This window comes from Molothrus ater, chromosome 2, assembly GCF_012460135.2.
Source record: "Molothrus ater isolate BHLD 08-10-18 breed brown headed cowbird chromosome 2, BPBGC_Mater_1.1, whole genome shotgun sequence".
In the NCBI taxonomy this organism is placed as follows: domain Eukaryota; kingdom Metazoa; phylum Chordata; class Aves; order Passeriformes; family Icteridae; genus Molothrus; species Molothrus ater.
The window spans coordinates 85,511,950-85,536,411 of record NC_050479.2 but is presented as its reverse complement, the minus strand read 5'-3'; the positions used below and the strand labels follow the sequence as shown (position 1 = coordinate 85,536,411).

General features: G+C 40.0%; 1 protein-coding gene across 1 annotated transcript in view; it reads right to left on the bottom strand.

The window, feature by feature from the left end:
- Positions 1 to 24,462, bottom strand: part of TENM4 (teneurin transmembrane protein 4) — a 601,532-nt gene that overhangs the window by 152,542 nt on the left and 424,528 nt on the right. The window contains 2 exon segments of the mRNA XM_054518583.1: positions 1,493 to 1,594; positions 19,943 to 20,153. Of these exon segments, the coding sequence (XP_054374558.1) occupies positions 1,493 to 1,594; positions 19,943 to 20,153 (313 nt within the window).

Sequence of the window (24,462 nt, the reverse complement as noted above, 5' to 3'; positions counted from 1 at the left end):
TTTGACATAACAGCTCTCAGGGACACAGCTTGCCACATCCATCTTACTGGGCTGTGAACTCTGAAACCCCGCCGGGTTCAGCCCGGCCCCGCTGCCTTGGCAGGGAGCTCCTGCCTGCCCTAGGGGTGCTCGGCTCCTTATCTCTGTCTCCTGCCTCGCTGCTGGGATGTGACCCAGCTCAGCTGGAGGGGGAGAGGGCTGGGGTTGGACAGAGTTTAGCTCTCTCTTGGGAAGGCGCCAGCCTGCTTTCTAAAGCAGCGATGAGGTGGGGTAAAGACCTGACCTGCAGCCTTACCACAGCTCCTTGGGTGGGCACTAACGTTTTATGCTACCTCCCTCTCCAGATTTATAAATCTGTACTTAGTTTGTTGGACTGTTTGAGCCAAAAAAGGCCTTGAAAAGGTTGATGCACAGTATCCTGTCATTTCCCACATGCAAGGTTTTCATATCTTGGTTTGAAATGTGTTCTTACTAAAAGTATTTCAGTTTGTTTTTTAAATGTTTAAATAACCTAAAAAAATCAGGCCAAAGAAAACTCTTCCAAATCCATTTATTAAAAATACTTATCACTTGAGCAGAAAAATTTATTATACTGTTTACTGGGGTAAGTCTCCGTCCCAGTCCTCCCAGTGTTTTCACTTTTGGCCAGAGTAACCAGTTGTTCCTGCCATTATCCCACTCCTAGCCTTATGCTAATGCTGCCCTATTCCCCACAGCCAGGCTCAGGCAGACTTGCCAGGTACTTTTTGTACAATCAGTATCTTAAAAGAAAGTATCATTATACTGTCATGCCACACCATGATAAAAGTGCTCTGCTAAACAAACCATAATGCCACATTTATAAGTCCTGTTTTCTAAAGTCAATTCCAGAGAGAAAACTTCCAACGTGACATTTGCCTGTCCACAAGCAGCCCAAGGGTTTGTGCTGTTGCTAAGGGCACAGCAGGCACAATTAGGAAAGAATCAAAGCATCATTAAGGTTGGAACTGCCCTCTGAGATTGAGTCCAGCCCTGCCAGCCCACCTCTAAACCATGTGCCTAAATGCCACACCTACACTTCCAGAGATGGTGATTCCACCACTCCCCTGAGCAGCCTGAATACTTTGCTGAAGAAATTTTTCCCAATAGCCAATCTAAACCTCCCCTGGCACAACTGGAGGATGTTTCCTCTTGTCCTATCACTTACTTAGGAGAAGAGACCAATCCCCACCTGACTACACCTTCCCTTCAGGTAGTTCTAGAGACCAGTAAGATGCCCCCTGATCCTTCTTTTCTCCAGGGTAAACACCCATGAGTCCCTCAGCTGCTGATAGAAATTTTAGCAAATTTGTGGCAAACAAAATTCACAGATCAACTTCTTTCCACTCTACTGCAGCATCCCCACACTGGATGAAGAGTACTTTGCAGAAGGCACTGTCATGAATATAATTTCCAAGACAAAAAAGTTAACTGAATGGGAGAGGGTAACAGTTAACCAAGCATAAATTCTTACCTCTGCCACAGTCAGGGCCCAGAAAGCCAAGGAAGCAATGGCAAGTCCCAGACACGCAGTCTCCATTCCCATAGCAATTACTGGGACAGTTATCCACTGATTCTGGAAAACAAAAGAGAATTCAGACACTTCTTTAGGCAAGAAAACACCTCTGAGTTTAGGAGAGCTCTAGATGGGCAGGACAGTTGAAACTTCAAAGCAATTGCTGCACTTGGGTGAAAGCATTAGTGTGAGCTGCACTAAACCCTGCTCATCCATTTACATCAATGGATGGTTCAACTGCAAATTCTGTGATTAAATATGAGCTGCTCAGCACTTACCAGGTTGGGCATTCTCTCAGTACCTGGAAACTTCCAAATTTCTTTTCTTCCTGTATATTTTTATGACCATTTCTCATCTTTGAATTTATTGCAGGGATACAATACACACCATTCTCACAGCAGAACATACACTGTTGGTCCAGTTTTGTTGACTTGATTAAGTGACCTTGAGACATTTATTTGTGCCAAAAAGAGCTGAGTGATGATAGATATGTTCCCTTATGAAGTTACTGAACAGAGACCCTTGGTTCATCCTATCTGCTTGTTGACGAAATACCTTTAACCAAATTTCTTCTTATTTGCTCTGCAATATTATATTGAATATAATACATTATACTTTATATAATTTGTATCTTTAACAGCTCAAAATGCTGGGCCTAATATTCTATTTGGTGGAACAGGATTGGGTCTATTTCACATTTTCTTCTATTTCTAGTTATCATCTTAAATTGCCTGATTTTGGCAAAAACACCAGCTATTCATTTTTCAGGGGAAGTTAACAGGTAAGCAAAATGTTATCTAGCACTTCTCTTTCGAAGAGAGTTCAGAATATTGGGACTAAAACATATCTTTCATAAAAAAACAACACAAGCTTGTAAACACATCAAAAAGAGAATGAAAATAATCCTTTTTTCTTACACTAAACTGAGTGAAAACTGAGTAAATGTGAGTGGGGCTTTGAAAGACATTGTAATAAATACCATGGTTCATTCTACAGTGCTATTTCACATCTTCTCTGAGGGAGATGCCTATCAGATGAAAACTGGATTTGGTTACAGAGCAGAGGCACTGGTGGTACACATGAAGTGGGGTGAAAATCTCAGCCCTGTGAATAATGATTGCATTTGAACAGATACACTTCATGCGACCTTGTGGGAGCAAAGTTATTTGTAAACTCCCAATCAGTGCAAGTGAAGAGAACCAGCGACAGCAGAGATGTGCAGATTAGTTTCCAATCACAAATGAAAGGAAGCCAGTTTCTGGATGGGTGTTTGCCAAAGAGCAGAGGTTTCTGAAGGACATTTTAAAGGCTGTAATTTTAAATAAAGACTGACATTTTAAATTCAGTAATTCACAAAGGACAACAGCAAATTTAAATAATAAAACCAGTTTAAAGCATTTATGGTTCAAGTCTTGGTTTCAGACATCTCATAAGCAGACAGCTCCATGCAGCAAGAAAGGTACAAGGAAGTGCTGTCAGTTTTCTAACACTCAGTAGTTAAGCAGGTATTCACTTGATGGTGTGTGGAAATACAGTCACAACATGCAGTCAACCCTTTAGGCTTGAACTGCCATCTTTGCTCCAGTTAAAGAGCAGCCATGCTTCCTAGAATAAAGAAGTAACAACTAAGGCCTTGTGCATTTATAGTGATATTTGGGAATATCATCTCTCACTTCATATCAGGTATAAACACAAATCTATCCTGTAAATGAAAATTAATATTAGCCCACGTGTATACAATCTTCAGAACTCTGACATGGGTTAATGTCAGAGTTTTGTTTTTCTGAAAACAAAAATTAATTCACTTTATGACTTTTTTTTCTCTATGCTTTTTTTACAATACTTGTATTTTTCTGTTCTTCAAGAAATATACCCAACGATTTAGGAAAAGGAAGTTATTTATGTACATACTTACAAGCATGAAGAACATAGAGTGTGAGTTCTGTGAAACAAGATAATGAGATGGGCAAGGAGATTTAACCACTCCTGCTGCTGAAAAGGTCAGTCCTTTTCCTCTAATCTTCTCATCTTAAGAACAACTCTAAGCTCCCTCTTCTTGTGCTGCTTCTGGCACTTGTCAGACCCTCCAATGAGGTGGTTAAGCTCAAAGGTGGCAAAAAAAAGAATGCAGCAGAAAAAAAAAAATGGAGTATTTTTTTTTTTCCTGCTGCCTGAAAACTGGGAAGAGAAAGGCTGTGCTATTCAGCATCAGTGCAGTTGTCCCATGACACCTCACCACCCCACTGCCACACTGGGTCAGGGGCTGCAAGGTGGAGCAACCCTGCAAAGATGTAAAGATGTAACATGTGACCTTTGAAGTCAAGTGGAATACCTCAGGGCATGATGCAGGACAGACTCCCAGCATTAACAACACCTTCAGAATATTAAAAACTATTTTAAAGAGTTTTTTCCCAAGTTTTTGCTTTAATGGACTAAACTGAGATCTTGAAAAAGAGTAAATATCCATATAGCTTTCTTGGTATATTTTTGTAATATAATATTTAAATAAAATAGTAAAAAGACCCACAGAAACATCTAGAAAGTATGTAAAAAGTAGCATACATCAAGTATGGCAACTGCTCCAAAGTGTGACAATGCACTACATCAGCTAAATGGTAATCTTTCTTACTGGAAACAACATTTTGCAGTTACAGTGGGTTCAGCTGGTGTGTCTGTGATGCCTAGGACAAGACAGGTTAGACTCTGCACACCAATTCGATGTCCACTACAGATTAAACTGAATTACATTGTCCACTACAATGACTATGTATAAAGGGATTTAGAAGTTCAGAGTAATCACAGAAATGGAGCAGACCTGTGCTAAGGTAACCAACCTTTCAAGAATTTCTGGGTGAATCCATGTAAGAACCTTTACTCTGGTGGTGCATCCTTTCCTCCTCTGACTGGTTTAGCAGAGACACTTACAACTGGTCAAATCCCTGCTGACAGTGACTGACACTAACACATTAAAAAAAAAATATTCACATCTATTTTCTGCTTCATATGCAGATCTGGCATTCCTCATTGTAAAGCTGCAGTGATATGCACACATATCACTTCATCTGTCACTACCTCCTCAATCTTTGGTTTCCCAGATACTTCTTTTCAAGTGTGGCCAAACTGCCATAGAGTGGCTAAAGGAATTCAAAAGGAATTAAAAAACAGGTGGATGAAACCCATGTTACCTTCCTCACTGAAGCACCTCAGTAGCTCTTACCTGTGGCCTGAATACCCTCTGCTATTAATAATAGAGTAGGCCCTTAAAAATCCTTTAATCCCATTTCACTGCTTTCTCTGATGTCCCTTGTTTTTCTAATATTGCCAAAAGTAACATTTTTAATGTATTCTCATTTTACACTACCTCTATTTGCCCTGGAATAACCTGCCTGATAGAGATGAGATGAAGTGAAAAGAAACTCTACTCCCCCTGTGACTTGTGCCACTTGCTGTTTTTTAGCAGTTAAGGATGCAAACTTTCCTGGTGATTCAGGGCAATTAAGGTCTTCACACACTCCCAAAAGTTCTTCACCACTGAGAATCAATTCTGAAAAGTGATGAAGGTTCATGCAGTGTATCTTTGTCTCAAAGCTACTCCCAAACAACTCCAAAGTATTTCCATAAAGGAAGTGTTAAATGAACACACTTTTTTTCCTGAGAAGCTCCACAGCTAATGAGCACAAAACAAGGCAGAGACTAAGGCTTGTGAGGAGCAAGTCTGCAAGCTGTGTGTGCAACACTGAACTTGCTCCTATTTATATTCTTAGGCAGAATCACAACCTGGAATTTCTTTTTACTTTGATATTGCAGGCATTAGCAAGTTATACTCACTCAAGGCTTCTCATAAAAACCTCTGTATTTTCATCCTAGGACTGAATTTTGTTTCAATGGTTACAGACTGCCAGTTGGGCACCTCAGAAAATTTTCTGGCCCTTCTGCCATGTGTAAGTGCACATGCATTCATGCACAGTGCTCTAGCACCTACATTTCAAGCTAAACAGGAGGAGGAGGGTGACTTGGCATCAGAAATTAGGGAGTTGTGGTGGGAGAACTCTGGAAAGAATAAAGAATCAGGCAGACATTTTCCGAAGCTAGGGCTTAGCCAAATTATTATCATATGGGATAGAAGGACACAACTTTAACATTCAGGGAGTCCCTAAGTCAGTGGCACAAAGCAGCTGTCTTCCTTTTGAGTATGTTCACAGTCAGCATTGCTAGAGAGATGACACACTATCAGTCAATAAGCAAAAACAGGCCACTGCAGTTATGGCTGGCTTCTAGTCTCCATTACACAGCTTATTCTGTAAGCTGTTCGCATAATTAGAGGAGTATTTTCCAATATATACAAAATTCCATATGGTGTTTTATGAATAGTACCATGGGAACTCCTTTAGAGAATTATGACAATGTTTTTGTTTTCTTTAATTGTTAAAGTTCACTGTGAGACCATGAACAATTCTATTTTAGAAAGAGATACATATGTTCTCTGTTTCCAGTCTGATTCCCACAGTTTTCTCTTGGCTTCCAAATCCCTGAAGAGATGTGACTGACACCAGCCGGTAAGGGCAGAGATTAATAACTTGAGGGCCAGCCAATGGATGATGCATGATGCCTTCATCAGGTTTTGCTGTTGAATGAAAAGAGAACACTGAAAACACAGTTTCCATGCCACCTTTCAACCACCAGCAGGAGTGAAACTTCTGAAAGCAAACAACTCACACCAGGGGCACATGGGCAAAACTTGGGGTGTGGGGTTTCTAAGAGGGAATGCAGAAGCTTGCCTATGGAATTAAGTGTTCTGCCAGCTTCACAGTCTAATTAGCAACTGAAAAAGCAAGTCATTTAATGGAGTCACAGAATCACTGATGGTTTTGATTGGAAAGGACCTTAAAGACCACCCAGTTCCAATCCCCCTCCCATGAGCAGAGCCACCTTCCACTAGACCAAGTTGCTCTACAGCCCATCCAAACTGGCCTTGAACACCTCCAGGGATATGTCAACCACATATCAGTTTCTCTGGGCAGCCTGTGCCAATGCCTCATCACACAGTGAGGAATTTCTTCCTAATATTTAACCTAAACCTGCCTACTTGTCAGTTTAAAGCCATTCCTCCTTGTCCTATCACTCCGTGCCCTTATAAAAAGCCCCTCTCCAGCTCTTTTGTAACCCTTTGGTAGAGCTCTAAGGTCTCCTCGGCACCGTCTTTTCTCCAGGCTGAGCAGCCCCAACTCCCTAAGCCTGCCTCCACAGAAGAGGTGCTCAAGCCCTCTGGGCATCTTCTCAGTTCTCCATTATAAATATCCTCATACTTCTCTGACAGAAAGTCTAAATGACATAATGAGACACTTGGTCTTCAGAGCCACACACCTCATTTTGGAGAATGGTATGTCAATGCCCTGTCTGACAGGTACTAGAGCAGGTACTCCCTACTGTAGGACAGCCTACCCCAGACAGGAAAAGGAGGATGTACAAAACACTTTCTGGATTCATAAAAATAAGAAAGGGAAAACATTCATTAAGTGCAAAAGCCTAGACTTCTTCAAGAGCAAAACTCTTCTGAAGCACTCTTTAAGGTCCTTTCTGCTCATGAGCTTTAAATATCAAAGCAAAGAAAGAAACAAAAAAAAATTCTCCAAGTATCCTCAGCAGCTATAATTCAACATATTGCAAAAAATAACATTGATCTGCTATTTTTGCCATTTCTTTCAGGGATGTTTTTCAGTACAAGTAAACTCACAGCTGGCAGATTTTGAGGGAAACTTGGCTGAAACCTTTGTCCCATTGCTAGTTTTCCCACTGTAATCACCCCTTCCTCTGAGAGAGGCCATAAACTGGCACGATCCAGCCCCCACCCACAGTAAGACTTCACACTACACTATCTTTTGTTTAAGGGTATTATCAAGTTCAATATGAAATCACTAACTGTTACCATTCCCATTTTTTAGAGTTGTTAATCTGAGGCATGGACACAAATACGACACAGCATTTGCTTCACATTATAAATTGACTCATGTGACAGCGACAAAGCTCCCAGGCTAATGGTCTGCTCAGGGGACCACTTTGCTGTGGACAAAAAGCCCCATGAAAGCCAATTCTACTGTGGTGAACTCTATAAAGATCTGTCAGCCTGGCTCACAACTACCGACATGAATTACCTTTATCCAGATGCAACACAATAAACATATTAAGAAGCTAGACAAATTTCTAGACTCTTGATGGACTTCTTTTTTATATACTCACCATGTTTGCTGGTCAGCAGTACAGCTACTTTAACAGTATTTCTGCCTTATTTATTTACTATGCAATATCCAACTTAATAGCTTGTTTCCCTATCTTTGGGCCAGAGGCCAAGGCAGATGTTTGCCTGACACCAAATCCTATTAGAGGCTGCAGTAATACAATTGTGTGTTAAAGATAAATATTTTATAGCCTGCACTTGCCACCAAGCATCATCATTCCCTAGGCATTTAGAGGCAACTATCTATTGGCAAAGAAAAAATAGTTATCTAGCTGGCAACTGAAGGCAGTAGCTTTTTGGATGTTAATAAGCACCACGACTGCTTTCTAAGAACTGATTAAATGCCATTCAGTGCTGTGTGGCTGTATGAATTCAAATGTAACTGTTTCATTTGATAATCTCAAAAGGATGCTTTGGAGATGGCAGTGTTTGGCGTCAGAAACATGTAGGAACAGCACTAGAGCAGGACAATTAGACCTTAATGAATCAATGCTAAACTAAGTTCAGGAATCAAGGTTCAAGGAATACAAAAAACTTGTACCAGTGAGAATATTCCATATTAGAAATGAGATGCAAAGAAAAGAGCAGAGTTTTTTTAAGTATCCTGTCTGGTCCCTTCAACTAGTAGTCTACTCTGCCACTACATGAGAAATGGCCTCAAAATCTTTTGTTCACTTCTGGTGAGAAGATATATGTAGCTGCTCAGCCTAAAATAAATTGCCACAGCTACTCATCTACCAGCCCAGGAAGATATTGCATACATACTAATTGGTACAATAAAAGGTTTTTACCCTTTCCTGATAAATGGTGACTATCTCTATACAAAGATGCATTAATTCAAAAACAGCAAGTAAACTAAAAAAGGAGGTAAATAAAATAATTAAAATAGAATTGTTTACTGTATCAAACAAATACATGTATTTATTGTCACACAGAAATATATTGTTCCTAGCTGTCCACTGAACTATTTTCTGCCTAGTTGTGTTCCCTTGGCTAACAAAAATGTTTTGCTGGGAGGGAGGGAGGGAGGGAGGGAGGGCACAGGGAGCAAGGCAGCAAGCAGGGAGACTCCATGGTTTATACTTGACCTTGAAATCCTCTGTCAGCCACAACAGTACAAAAGGGCCATGAGGAGTGCCCAGCATTCCTCTCACTGTACACTGAATTATATTGCTTGGGAGAGTGAAGGCACACCACATTATTTCACCTTACTCTTTGCTGCTGCACTAGAGCAACCTTAGAAAGCCACATACTATTTTTCCTAGATCTGCTTGTCTGCTTGTCCAGGATAAAACTGATACCTAGAAGTTCATTGCAATAACATCTCTCTTTAACAAAAATGCTCCTTGTCACTGCCCTGACTATGTTAGCAATAATTTTAATAGTAAGTCAAGCAGTGTAAGATGAACGCCAAAGAGGATTCTGAAGCTCTGTGAACACATTTAATTTACTTCCCAGTTGCAGAGCTTGCAGTCTTGTTTATTTTTCAAAGAAATGATGCTACTCAATTGAATTTCACTGCAGGAGAGGCTGGATTCTCAGTCTAGAGAACTGTCACTGCCCTTCTAATTGTGATAACAATGTTAAGGCAGATGTGGAGGTGAGAGAGGATAAAACAGGTTTCAGATGACTTCAAGCATCAAATTTGACACTATGAGCCAAAAAAAAAAAAAAAAAAAAAGAAAACAAATGTAAGTGGAAAGAAAATGCCCTGGAAACAAAGGAAATGTGGAAATGCTGGGTCTGGTATTCTCTTGCTCCTCCTCTTCCTTCCCTAGATGAAGCTTTAAAGGACTGATTCCTTCTTACAGTACATCATCACCTGCTGAGATTTCAATTTTTCTGCTTCATTTTTATTTTGTACAGCTTTTATACTTCTAGCTCAAGTATTCCACACCTGGCAGCCTGAGATGTGAAAGTCTTGACATCATCATGGAAACTCAGTCATTATTTTTGAGTGCTCTTTCACAGTTTCCTCTTCTGTAGGGTACCTAGCATGATGCTGATACTACTAATGCTGGTTGATGTTGTGCCAGATTTTTATTTTATTTTCTTTTTCCTAAGGCTGGGAGGTCTGTTTTAATTAAGGACCCATGCATATAACCCTGTTTTGCTCTCACATCCCAGTGGAACTCTAATCTTCACATGCAGGTATAAGGATGCTAAATTAGGAAAAGGGCGACAAGCAGGCAGTCTTTTAAACAGCTCTTTAAATCACTCCTGAACCTGGAAAGGGAGAGAGGACATATCCACAATATTGACTTGAATGTTATTCTCCCTCCTCTTTTTTCTGCAAGAATGTTTTAAAAAAGCAATTTGCAAGTGCAGATACACCCCCATCTCCATGAGGGTACTGACAAGAGACACCTGCCCCTGCCAGAAGTGACTCTGCAGGCTGGGACATTTTACAAGGTGATGGTGAAGCACAGAATGCTTGGTGCTCAGGGGCAGTCAGGTCACTTATTGAAATCAAGAGCTGCTGATTTTGCCAAATTTCACAGTACATCATGTGAGCACATTTTCCCTTGAGCTGTCTATACTTAGTTTTTTAGGCCTGGTTTGAGATGTATATCCAGGTACTCAAATGGCTCTCACCACAATCATATCAGTCTTTCTCACACTATTTCAAGCACCTTTGACTCCAGTCCCAGCTGGAAATACTAAAAAGTCAGATTTTTTCTGTCCTATTTTGAACTTCTGTTCTATAGAAAGAGGGACCAAGTGGGAATAGCTGGGGAGTAAATAAAGAAGAGAACAAGCCTGATTATTTCAGAAACCTTTGCCACATTTGGTCTGAATTTGGGTTGCCCTTTGAGAGAGAGCTTTATCTCCCTGATTCATTCCTTTCTCTTACTGCTTCCTTATTAAGAAGAAATCTTTCCAGGGCAGAATGCCTTATAATCTGAAGCTCTCAGATGGCTGAAAGCATAAAGTGTAATGGGATTTCAAAAGCACTTGGGCATTGGTCAATGTATATGACCATTTAACTTGATGGTAAAATCTCCCTTGACTTCACCAACTTTCAGGAAATCCTGATAACGTATTTCTGTTGTCCATAGGGCCAAACAGGGAACACTGTTTTCTTACAATGTGAGCAATGCTAAAAGCACAAAAGGGTCTTGAAATACAGTTCTTAAGGAATCATACACTGACCATCTGAAAACACCCTCTGTTCCAAAGCACTTGAAATGTGATCACAGGTTGGAAGTTAGCTGGGAAAAAAAATTCAGTGAATGATTTTAAACAAAGAGTAGCTGTTGGACTGAAGCCTTCTTATTTTTCCTTCTACAATGCAGCTTCCAAGCACAATAAGACTTTAATCCGTACTTGTAACGTAACTGTGACATGGCTGTGGAGATCTAGAAAGACACACTGTGAACAGTTATTTTCTTCTTAGATTCCTTTTTTTGCAGTTGGAATATTTTTAAACCTGAATTTCACTCCAGTAGATGAAACTCTCATATCCCATATTTCCCCAGGGGATTGCATAGAATTTTTTTTTGTTCCTTCCCACTCTCATAAATTGTTACAAACTAATACAGGAAACAACAATTATTCAGCCTTCAGGGTTCAACTTCTGGAGCTGTACTAGCAAGAGGGAAGTTACTTCACGTTCAGTACATTACATTTTCTGCTGTCATAGCTCAGGGCAAGGCTAAATCTGGCCTTGAGTTTCATTTTAAATGATGTTTTAAGTTGGTGTAGTACAGGAGGAAAAAACCCAAACCATTCTTGCATACACACAAAGAGAACTACAAATGTAATCTCTTTTGGTCAAACAAATGCCACGAAACCTTGGCAATGTTGTAATTTTGGGTGCATAGAAAATAAATTTCATTTTACTCCAAGTCTTTAGTTAATATATCCAGCCTGATAACTAAGGATGCACTGGCTGGAATGACTGATATGTGAGGTTCAGTTATGTAAGTGCCTGGTGCCAGGGACATGCTCCCAAGCAGGATGCCTGACCTGCAGCCACTGCTACACAAGAGCCTGACTCCCCTCCAGGTTCTTTTTTCAGCCTTGCCCCCCTGTAGGGATGCTCCCAGTTCTCTGGGGCATCTCAGGCAGCTGCATTGAACTCTTCTCTTCTGGTGGTCTTCTGTCAGAGCCAGACAAAAAGCAGTACTTATGGCTCTGTTCCTGCCCCTTGCAGACTTGCTGCACATATGTGGTCAAATCTTGCTCCTTCTCAGAGCCTCTGGCAAGCTGTCTAGAAATCAGTTTAAGATAATCTATGGAACTTTTTCTGAGACTGTTGTAGCACTCCGCAAAAGAAAGCAGTCACACATCTAATATACAGACCAACTGTTATTATTTAAAAAGTCAACATGTGCCAGGAGCGACTGCACAGACTACGTCCCTCTCATCTGCTCGGCCCCCATGCAAAATGAAGATTGGTCCAGTGACTCCTGAGGTGCTGATATTGTTGGCTTCTGGTTTTTTTTGTGGTCTTGAATGCAAGTACGTACACGTGAATACAGCCTTTGGAAAAATGAGGCTTTAAAGTGTCTGTTGTTCAAGTACAGAAAGAGTTTCCTTTTTGTTTGACAAAGCGGACGAGTAACTCCCACAACCTTATTTCTGTGCTTTAGCAGGGAGCATTCATGGAAAGAAAAGCATGCACAAAGCTGCTCTAGCAGCTCGGTAATACGACACAGGAATAAAACAAGCTGTGCTTACATTAGCCCACAGTCTGGGCTGCGTGGAAAGAGCTATATACAAAAGTGTAAAAACGAAAACCATATGCACTGTTTTACACATTTCTCCAGAACCCCTCAGACAGCACTTACATGCCATGTTATTAAGGCAGAATTATGCTCTTCTGAAAAAAAGTGAACAGAAAAACACAGGGACTGAAATAACAGAAAGAAAGAAATATCAGAAAGAAAGAAAAGAAAGAAATAAGAGAAAGGAATAAAAGAAAGAAAGAAAGAAAGAAAGAAAGAAAGAAAGAAAGAAAGAAAGAAAGAAAGAAAGAAAGAAAGAAAGAAAGAAAGAAAGAAAGAAAGAAAGAAAGAAAGAAAAGAAAGAAAGAAAGAAAGAAAGAAAGAAAGAAAGAAAGAAAGAAAGAAAGAAAGAAAGAAAGAAAGAAAGAAAGAAAGAAAGAGGCATATACTTCAGCAATAAATAAACCTTTTCTTGACCCTAAAACTAAAGTAATTCCCCCAATCAATAAACCTTTTGTACAAGCTCTGTCAGATCAAGAGAACTTGCCTGCCTGAAAGCAGCACATGGACATGCAAGTTCAATGCTAGCAGTCCATGTAAGTACAGATGTAGGCAAAGCTTTTAAAAATGACAAATCTACCTTCATTTTTCTACCACTTTAAAGCATGATTAAAACCAGACAAAATCTGGAACATTAAAGACACTCAGACATCTAACTTCTACTGAGATGAATACTTACTGGCATCCATCCTGGCCTTATTTCTTTTATACAACAATATAAATGAAAGTACCTGTCCATTTTTCTATTTTCTCCACTCAAGTTATCACTTGTAAGAGCTATTGAAAGAGGTGTGTACATATAAAAATCAAAATAAAAAATTAAAGAAAAAGTTCAAATCTAACATTAAATAAATTACCGCATCTCTGCTTTAAAACTAAGCTAGCTTTACACATTTTAATTTTCTACTGCTTGCTTTTATTCACTGATCATCAGTGAAGAGATACACTCTACACAGAGAGGCCATGGAAGTTTTCACAGCCAAGCATTTGGCCTTTACAGGCTTCTTATTATTTAATTATCTTTGAGACATGTCCTAATTTCCTCTTTATTAGAGATGCCTTACATCTTCAATAGCAAAATCCAGAAATAATAATTTTGCCTGCCATTATGGTTTGGGAAGAAGGGTTATTATGCAAGAATTGTTTCAGACACTTGCATAGAGAAAAAAGGTCATTACAAGTAACATCTAGATTTGAAACAATTGGTCTGACTTCCTGTTCCTTGGAAGTGCTGTTGATCTTAGCAGCAGCAGGCAGAAAGCTGCAGTTAACATTTAGGAAGCAGTGTACCATGGGATCACGTACAAACATTACTGACTGAAGCTGAAAGGAATTTAAGAACCAGGAGGAATGTTTGATCTGGTAGGAGTTGTCTGAAGAGTCGGACACAGAGATAAACTCCAACACTGGAACATGCTCACCCTCTTGGCTCACTTCACTGGGAAATAAGGCTGTTCATCAGTTTTGAGGGAAAACATGAAAAGATTAAGGCACACTAATAAAGCTGTTGTTGACTTTCAGCTGCTAAAGTTTTAAGGGCTGTGTCACTATCTATCCAAAATCATCATCACTGTTTTACTGAGAATAGCAAACAATCTCTGGATATAAGGAGTGCAAGCTAATGTGAAAAGTTTCACCTCTGCACACCCCTCTTTCTAGTTCCAAATCCAGGCTCAGCCCACGCTTGTTTTTTATTAAGCCCTATAAATAGAACAGCCTAGATTTGCACATGGGCTGGATGAAAGTGAATTTTCACCAAGCACACCATAACACCTGCTTGGAGTGGGGAATTCCTGCAGCTCACAAAGCTCAGGCAGAGGGAGTTCACCCCACACTTCTGTCTCGCCTTGTGACACCGAACCTATCTGACTGGGCTGGATTTGGCTAGGATGGAGAGGGCAGTCTCCTGTCTTCTTGCCAACCTTCTGTATGGATAAGTTCAATTCTCACAGAAGACCCCTCACACTCTGTGGCCAGCTGGATATTTAAAGGAAGACACTTTGCAGTGCTGCAGCATAACCTGAACCCGCTCTGAGGATAAGCATTTTCAGTCAAGCAGACCTGTCAACAAAATGTCATTCATGAGATCAAATACACAAGGAAAGAAAAACCTAGCACAGCCTGGCAGGGACTCATAAATGCATTTTTTTGCTTTCTACATGAATTGAGTGACTGTATCTTTTCTAAATACTACCTGAAACCTATGAGCTTGGCCACACTCAGAGAAGCTAAGTAAGAGCAGAAAGCAGGAAACAAAGTATCAAAAAAAGGGTTGGCAGCAACAAGAGAGAAATCAAAAAAAAGCATCACCCATGTGACAGAGCATCAGATATCTGCTTGTAGATGGGCATACAGAGCCAAAGTCGAAACAACTATTTACAGAGCCTGCAAAGCTCTGCTATTATTTTGTAGCACAGAGATCAATAACATCAAAAATTAGGTGATTTTCCTTCCTGGCACAGTTCTCATATTGCTGTATTTCTTTTTCTACGCAGAGCAAAAAAAGAGCTGTGAGTGTGGGCAGGAATGGGTTACTAACTAATTATCTGCAGAGGGTTACCACAAGGTGGAAGTTCTCCATGTCCCTCTCTGAAACAGAAGGGCTAAGATGACCATACTCATGCAATAGGGGAGAACTGAGCTCTTTCACGGAGCAGCTGGAGTCTCATTAGCAGTTAAGGAGTTCTGATTCAGCAAAGTACTTGCTGAACTTTCAGCCTCTTTAGCCTAAGGAGAAGTTCAGAAAAGGGTAGCTGGGACATTAAAACCAGCTCTCCTCCTTCAGAGTCCTGAAGATCTAATAGTACATGGGGGACTTTTAAGTTGAGTAACTGTGGCATTAAGAAGCTAAAAGCAAAGCGCAAGCCAGAACAGATCACATCCCATGTTACTCTGCACAGTATCCTGACTCCTCAATATTTACATGAAACCAATTAAGATTTTTCCAGACATTAGCAAAGCAAGTGTAAATAACACAAATGTCTTTGAGACTTTAAGTGGATCACACTTCTGTATCCCTCTCTGAAGTGGAAATTGCTAGAGTTTAAGTTAGCCTAAACATAAGCAGCAAAAGCAATGGAAGCAAACCTGAGCTACTCAGATGCTTACTTTTCCCTTTGCTAAGAATAAGCTAAACACAAAGGCACTTTCACACAGTGCTAGGGAAGCCATTCTTGTCACCTCTCACACAAGGAGGGTTCCCAGTCCCATGCTTGTTTCTGTGCCCCGCAATTTCTCCTTTGAGCTCAGTCCTATTATGAAGTGTTCCTCTGCTCAGACTCTCCATTCCTGAGTGTGAAGTGCTGTCCTAGGGACTGCATGGGGTAGGTTACATTCTGGGCTATTGCAGGAAGGGCATGTGCCTTTTGGTGTCTATTACCAGGTGCTGGATGTGCTGGCAGCCCCTTATAAATTACACTGGAGTTCATCTTGCACTTCAGCGGAGGAAACTACTTACAGCAGGGTTTTTTTACAATGGCAGAGGGAGGAGACAATGCTTTTCTTAACTTAAGCAGACAATGCTTTTCGTAACTTAAGCATTGTCTCATGTAGAAGATAGGGATGAGATAGGAATGAGATGAGACCTTGCATCCTATCTCGAGTGTTCTACATGTGTTTCCTGTCGCTTGCTGGGGTACAAGCTGGTAAACAGCGATGCTCTCCTCTCACAGACAACTGATTTTGCTTTTCCTTTTGATTTCTCAATGGTCCTGCACAGTCGAGACTGCCTGAGCTCAGCAGTAACAGCTGCTGAAAGACACTGACTCCACAGATGCTCTTTTCAGGTTCTCAGATGTTTCTTGCTTCTACTGAGCAGACTTTTGGCCAAAATCTGTTGCAGATGTGCTGATTCCAGCTGATTCCTCAGCCTACAATTTTGCTTCACTAGACAAGATTGGTCTAAATAAATTACCACTATCAGGCAGATCGTGGCAGATTGTGAAGCCACAAGGTGCTTCTCAATGAAGTGTTTCTATTAGGAATTTCAGAAAGTGCCACTGATGTAATTTACAAAAAGGTTAATTTATTATTGAGAGACCTTGACCGTCCCTTCCTTTATAATGGAATGAATTGTAATTCAGAAGAATGGGATATAAAAATGCTGTTAAAGGCGGAAAACTTTTCCAGAATAATATTTTTCCCTCCATCTGAACTTCCTGTGTTATTCAGAAGTTTAAGCTCTGACAGGCATTACAAGGCTGTATTCTCCCCAGGTTTACATTCAGTGCATGTAACAGGCACACATTTTGAAAACACCTAGCCCTTCAGCGATGATGATTCCACACCCATTTAGAAAACAGGCCAAGTTGCCATCTCCCGCCCTCAAAATCTATGCTAACGTTCCTGAGTGGATTTAGTTATAGCTTTATCACATTCCAAAGTTGTATAATGGACAGCCTCACAATTTTTGAAATTATCTCTGTGTTATCAGACTGGGAATACAGATGCCTTTTTCCATTTTTCTCCAGTTTTCATTAGAATAATGGAAGCCAAATCATTCCAGGCAAGCGCTGCACAGTAATTGCAGTTGATACTGTCATACAGAGCCTGCAATGATTTGCTGGCTCTGAACAGCTCGGTCTGTTGAAACATAGCAGATAAGACTTGGAAAATCAGCAGTCTTTCCATCCAACATGTTTATTGCTGAAGTAAAAGCTATTGCCATTTATTTTGGTGAGTCTTCACTCACAGGGGATGTTTGCCTGAAGCAATGACTGCACAGTTTGGCTTTATGAACTTATCATTACGATCACCATTATCAATTTTGTGCTTTCTACTACTATCTGTGATTATTAATTAATGCTTCATTCATTTTCCCAGCAGTTCTATCATCCTCACAGCATCTCCAGAGAAATGTCACTCTCCTCAGTTTTACACAGTGAGCAGCTGAAGCATGAGCCTAGGCTGGGGAGGAATTAACACATCAATCACAATTCAGGAGTTCTAGGCTGCTGGTCTGCTTCTAAATCATTGGATCCTACTTCCTCCTGCATCACAGCTATACTTTTCAAACTTGCTCTTACTGTAAACCCTATGTTAGTGGAATAATAAAGGGAGATATTTTAGGTGGTCTTGCCACAGGAATCAAATGAAATGGCAGCTTGCCTCTGACAGTCAACACAACTCCTTTGAAGGTTCCTAACCCTGCACAGACAGATCTAAGGCTCCCATCATGTGTGACTTGATTTATTTGTTTTGTGTTGCAATTTTACACACTGGTTCATAAGCACTGTCATGTTGCCTTATTCTCTTTACTTGGGCAGTGAAAAAAAATAGTATCACTACAGTACCACAGTATTTATGTACTTACAATCTAGCAGCCATGTCTTGCCAGACTTCATGAATACACTAGAAAGGCTCTGAAGCATTAGAGTTACATAAAGCACCTGACTGTTTATTTATTTTTTTTTCCAACAACCTGTTGAAAACTAGATGGAGGAGAAAGGTACCACCTTGTTAAGGCTATTACAGTGATTGTTATGGTACTTATACAAATGCTGCACTTTTCTGGACAGATTCTAGCCAATAAGCCACATTTTCCCACCTAAAATTTTTACTTAAGTCTGTTTCAAAATTCATAGCTTGTACTCAAACGGGTTTTTTACACTACAGCTTTGTGTTGATATAAAGCTGCCAGTGGATAAAGTGATTCCCACCTGTGTAGCAAAAGAAAACTTCCTTGTTTCTGAATCACAGAAACCCTGAATGATTCAAGGTGAGAAGGGGATATATTGAATATATCATGGGCTCCATATCGTGGACTGCTCTGCTTATCATGCAGTCATGAAGGTACAGCAGAGCAAAACAAAAAAAAATAAGATTGCCTAGAAAACAATCTGACATGCTTCTCACCCTCACCATTCCCTTGATGCTCAAAGGCAAATTAAGAATGCTTCTTTTCTTTTTTTTTATCTCCTTGTTTTTCCCTATATTAGTGCAATAAGGCCAAGAGAAAGGTCTGGCTAGAACACTTAAGCATCACTTTGAAAACAAGAACAATAGTGACAGTGCTTTAAACATGTTTTCTGCTCTAAGAGCCTTACTGATTTCTTTCCTGTGATGGGAAATTTTGAACTGAAGACATTTTTCAACACGGAGAAAAAGCTGCCTTCAGAAGAATATCTTAAGCTTCTGTGGTTGTTGTAAGTAAAAAATCAAATTACTAAAGTAAACTAAATGGAAGTAAATCTGCATTCTATAAAGTAAGACTTCAATTTCCTAAGCTAACATACTTCTAGAAGTAACTACCGCTAGTGTTGCTCAGCTGCAAACAAGACAGAACATCACATTCCCAGGTTTTTAATTTAAAACACAGTATTACAGCAGTTTCCATTTCTGCATTAGATAAACTTTAGTGCTAAAATGGAATATTGGGATGTTAATGACTTTGCTTTAGTAAGACCTAAACTTTTTAATTAACCTGCCAAGACAAATTACAGCCCCTAGCTCTTAGGTAACTATTGCAGACAGCTGAGACTCAACACCAATGCCTCTGTTGGGAGAGGGATTAATGGCAGCTTTGGAATGAGTCTGCTTTTTTTCTGCAAAGAAAAAAAGTCCATTAAACACTGCGGTCAGAAGAAAGCTGAGTGCTAGTTTTATGGACTAATCTTTAAATTACAACCAAATGAATTTTGGTATATGAACAGTTTAAGCAGGTCAAACAAATGTAAAATTAAATATTACTGAATCGGAAACAGATTTAGATATTTGCAGGGTGGAAGAAGAATACTCAGTGTGCTGTCAGGCACCCACTGGCAGCATCTTTTTCTCCTTGGACAGCAACAAATCCATGCCTGTGAGATGAACTGACAGGGCATTTTACTGCCAGAGAAGTCAGAAGACCTATTTAGTTAATTTGCTCTTCTTAAGCAATCTCAGCTTCCTTCTGTTAGCAAGGAGAAACAGGGATTCCTGTTTCTGTGGTTGCTACTACCAAGGCTTACAGTGCCCTTTATTGGAGTTTTAACCCCAGTACTCTGCCTGAACTCCAGCTTGAGTGATTTTGATGGTGTTCAATGGCAGAACTGTCTGTCACACAGAACTGGGGAATGGTGCTACTGTCTGTTCTTCAATCATTCCTACACCTCTGCTACAGAAAGAGAAAAAACCCTATCAAACAAACAAAAAATCAAACAAAACCAACAAAAGCCAACTAAATAAAAGGAAAATCAAAGTAAGAAAATAAAGCAAGGATTTTCCAGCTTGTAATCCATGTTTGGCACTGTGCAGAATCTTGTTATGATTATAGTTACTTAAAAGACCTACAAAATACTTACTCAACATTTAGGGTCTAACAGTATTCAGCATATTGCTAAATACAATCCCCTCCAAGCCTTTTCTCCAAAACCACACGAAGCCATCATGCAATTCAAGTATGTGCATTAATACCTGGCCCCAAGGCATACTTAGGAGTTTAGGAATAATAGAGGAAATCCTTACCAATAGCAGTAGTAAGAAAAGAAACCACTTCCGATTCCTTGCCATCATTGTAGAAGGCTAAATGCCATATTCCTGAATCTAAATACTGGATAAATCCTGTCTCGTGGCTGGCCAAGGGCACAAAAGCTCTGTGCTGCCGCTGAGGTCCTTCCAAGCTTCTCGCCTCCTGGGTCAGCAGACGTCTTCCATCAAGGAGCTCGACAAAGTCGAACTGAAACATAAGAGGGAGTGATGTTTGTGTGCTTATCAGGTATCCTTAAGCTTAGTCTCTTATTCTGGATCTGGAGAAGTATCATAAATAGGATTTGCTCTAGTAACTCAAATACTTTCCTGGACTACCTGCAAGTAACCATTTTGGAAATAGCTTGTATTTGAATGTATTTTCCTGTAATTATATAAATCTTGAAATCATCTTTGTTTAGAAGGTGACTTGCAGCATATTGGCCTTACTGAGGTGTTCTCATTCTGTAGAAATATAGGCAGGAAATAATGAGACCATGCCTCAACTGCACTGTAAATATGACACTAAGCAGCTTATTTGTTATCTTTTATATATCTTGGCTAATATGGAAAATAAGACAGAAAAATATATCTAGCCCAACTGGGTTGTTTGCCGGAGTTGCTAGGGGTCACCAAGGGAAAAATAAAAAATATTTTAAAGTGAACTCTGGTAGAGGTTTTGCGGAAGTATTTTGCTTAGCCAACAAGGATTTTATCTTAAAACAAAAAAAGTGGAAAAAGTAGTTAAAGGAAAGGTGGTTAAAAGGTCATAAAAAAATGAAGATGGAAAAGAGATAATATAGAAAAGTCTCATTTAAGGAGTGGCTGTAGGTATATTCTTCAAGAGGATGCATTTACTTTTTGCAAAGGTAACTTTAACTGAACAACTGCTTTGCATTAATACTAGTATTGCAACTCCCTTTAGTCCCCTATTTAAATAACCTTCCCCTGATTTTCCACAATAATTGTATTTTGTCTGGTATTATATTAATGGGATGAGGCAGATATAAGCCTAGCAGACATCACAAATGTTAAATGAACCTTATCTAATCTGACTTCTGTGTGTTTAGACGACCAGGACACCTTGCAAGCAGAATCCAACAGTTGAGGCACTATTTAGCTTTTCTATTCCCTGACTTCACTTGGTTTTGCCTCTCTCGTCTAGCTGATCAGGTAAGTTTGTGATTTTTTTTGGAAGGAAGAAGAAAAACAGGCAGAAAGAAACAACACCACCTATTTCTGAATCCATAAATGTTGCTGCACTGAATGGCTGCTGAGTGTTAGTTGACTGTGGCATCAATATTTAGGCTGCTTATCCCTTTTCACTTTACTGTAGCAAAATTTGGGTGCTTGTTATTAAGTTGTCTGGTATGGTCTTCAAAGTCAACCAAGATAAGGACTTGATGATATGTTCTTTCCTATGTAGGAAATGTTAAAACAAGTTAAGCTACTAAGTTAAAAAAAGATGTTTTTATTTCCAAGAGCATTTTGAGCAATAAGCTATGTATGACACAGCTCGCATACAAAATGACAAAATTCATCCCTAGATTATTTTAATTATGTATTTTTAATTATTTATTTAGAGGAAATTATTTTTGATCCTTGCTTTAACTTCTATTTCTTTTGGCTGCATTTCAGTATACAGATCACAAATTTGGTGCTGAAATGTCTTTTTGAGAATGTAAAAGCTGCCATACTGCAAAGGTCATTCCTTTTGGGTGTCTATACAAGTTAGCTTTGCTAGAGACAGAGTTTCAGTTTAGGAAAAATATGACATATATATATGTATATAAATTATAAAAATATGCAATCTAAAATCTAACAATACAAGGCAAGTATAAATGCTAAACACTTGCATTTAAAAATGTGCATTTCTGTTTCAACTGTGCCCTGGGGGACATCAGGCATGGCACTGCCAGCTGGGCAAGGGAGGGGATTGTTCCACTCTGCTCAGCACTGGGGCAGCCCCACCTCAAGTCCTGGGGTCTGTTTTTGGTGCCACAATATAAGAAGAGCATGGAGCTCTTAGACAGTATCTAAAGGAGGGCCATGAGGATGGTGAAGCTCTGGAGGGGAAGCTGCATGAGGAGTGGCTGAGGTCATTGGTCTGTTCAGCCTGCAGAACAGGAGACTGAGGGCAAATCTCATCGCAGTCTGCAACTGCCTCATTGAGGGGAAGTGCAGGGGCAGACACTGATCTCTTACTTGTCTGTGGTGACCAGTGACAGGAATTGAGGAAACAGCCTGAAGCTGTGTCAGGAGAGGTTAAGGTTGGATATCAGGAGAAGGTTTTTCACTCATAGTGTGGCTGAACACTGGAACAGGCTCCTCAGGGAAGTTGTCACAGAAGTGTTTGGACAATGCTCTCAGGCACATATTGGGGTCTCCTGTGCAAGGCCAGGAGTTGGACTCAATGATCCCCGTAGGTCACTTCCTACTCAGCATATTCTATGATTCTATGAAAACAGAAGGATTTAAAAGGATACTGGCAAGTAGTTGGTTTGAAAGACACTTCGGGATCCAGGTCTCTGTAGCCACTCTGAGCATAAACTCCTGCCTAGGCTGATGCCTCCTCTGGTCTCAGTGTGACCATGCCTGACACAGCTGAGCAGGACAGTGACAGAGGACATCATCATGGTGTCTGGGTGCTGGGAATGTCTCAACAGAGCTTGAGTTTGAGTAAGGAACAAGCGAAATGGAGAAGGTAAAACCATTAAGAGAAAACCCAAAGTATTTTCATATTAATTTTGGATCATGATGCAACAGCTTGACTCAACTTTTAAAATAGAATTCAAGAAACCATAGGTAAAGTTCACTTCACCGAGTGCTGCTATCTCCATGGCAGCTTGAATTAGTTTTCTAGAATCACTGGATTGCAAGCAAAGAGATACTTCTAGGATGCAACCTGCCTCATTGTAAAGCAGACATCTAAGAAATATCCTGTGGATTGTGCTTACAAGCATCCACTTCCTGATATATATTAGATGTAGTGAGATGAAAACAATTTCAAGGCACTCAGGTGCAGTGAGCTGCTGCTGTTCTACTTCAGTCTGGGTTATGCTTACTTGGGGCTTTCTGCCAAAAACAAAAGGTTTTTTTAATAAATATTTGCAAGATGCTGCTGCATATGTTGATGAATTTGGCCAAGCTACTAGTTACTAGTTGTAAATATTAACTGACCCACAAATGGATTGGGCTTTATTGCATTTTAATACATTCAAAGATTTTTAATAGGCAATTAGTTACTGCTAGCAAGGAAATGATTGATAAAATACCATGTTAATCAATTCAAACTGTACAAATGGAAAAAAGCCCTCTGCAAGCAGTGATGACCTATCCCTAAAATTCATGATTTATTAAAATGAGTTTAAAAAAGGATTTGATCTAGGAAGATTAAATCTAATAGACCATAACAAAATTGTGTAACTTATTATGATTTGTTGAGAAGAATGAGAAGAAATGCCTTTTGTTAATAGTAAACTATTATGGGCTTCTGCATGATCTATTTCTAAGACTATAGAAATTTGGAACTTACATTTTCTTCCTACTTATTAGTGACCATAGTTGTTGGCAATCTAGAATAGAAAAAATCACCCCAGCCAGAGAATGTTTCCCAAAGAGAATTTGGAATAGTTTGCTATTTAAGCATGGATAGCCATGACTTTGAGCCTTGTATTGGGTTTGCATGGCCAGGTTTTGGTAGCAGGGGGGGCTGCAGGGGTGGCTGCTTTGAGAACCTGCTGGAAGCTCTCCCTGTGTCTGACAGAGCCAATGCCAGCCAGCTCCAAGACAGACCTGCCACTGGCCAAGGCTAAGCCCCTCAGTGATGTTAGCAATTGTCATCTCCTTGATAACATATTTAAGAAGGCAAAAAAATTATTGCACAGAAGTAACTGCAGCTAAAGAAGAGGGGAATGAGACCAATTATAGAGACACAAGGTCAGTGCAGAAGGAGAAGCAGGAGGTGCTCCAGGTGCTGGAGCTGAGATTCCCCAGCAGCCTGTGGCACAGACCATGGTGAGGCAGCTGTGCCCCTGCAGCCTGTGGAGCTCCAAAGGGGAGCAGAGACCCCCTGAAAGCAACCTGGCGAGAAGACCATGCAGGAGCAAGTGGATGCCTGAAGGAAGGCTGTGACCCCCATCCCAAGCCTGTGCTGGAGCAGGCTCCTGGCAGGACCTCTGGCCTCATGGACAATGGTACCCACACTTGAGCACATCTGCTTGCAGGAATTATGATCTCACGGGAAACCAATGACTGCACTCCGTGGAAAAAGTGAGGTTTATTTGTTAAATTTTAGGTTTTTTACTTAAACAATTGAACTTATCTGTGTAATAACTTCTGTTCCATAACAAAATTTAAGATGATAATAAATGAATAAAATGAATACAGAGTTCTGATCTACAATTAGTACTATGCAATCATGACTTGAGTTTTTCTTTAACTAACACAGGATTTTTAAGTGATAAATGTGTGAATCTCCCTGTGAAAAGAGACTGATTAGAAAAGAGCAGTAACACCAT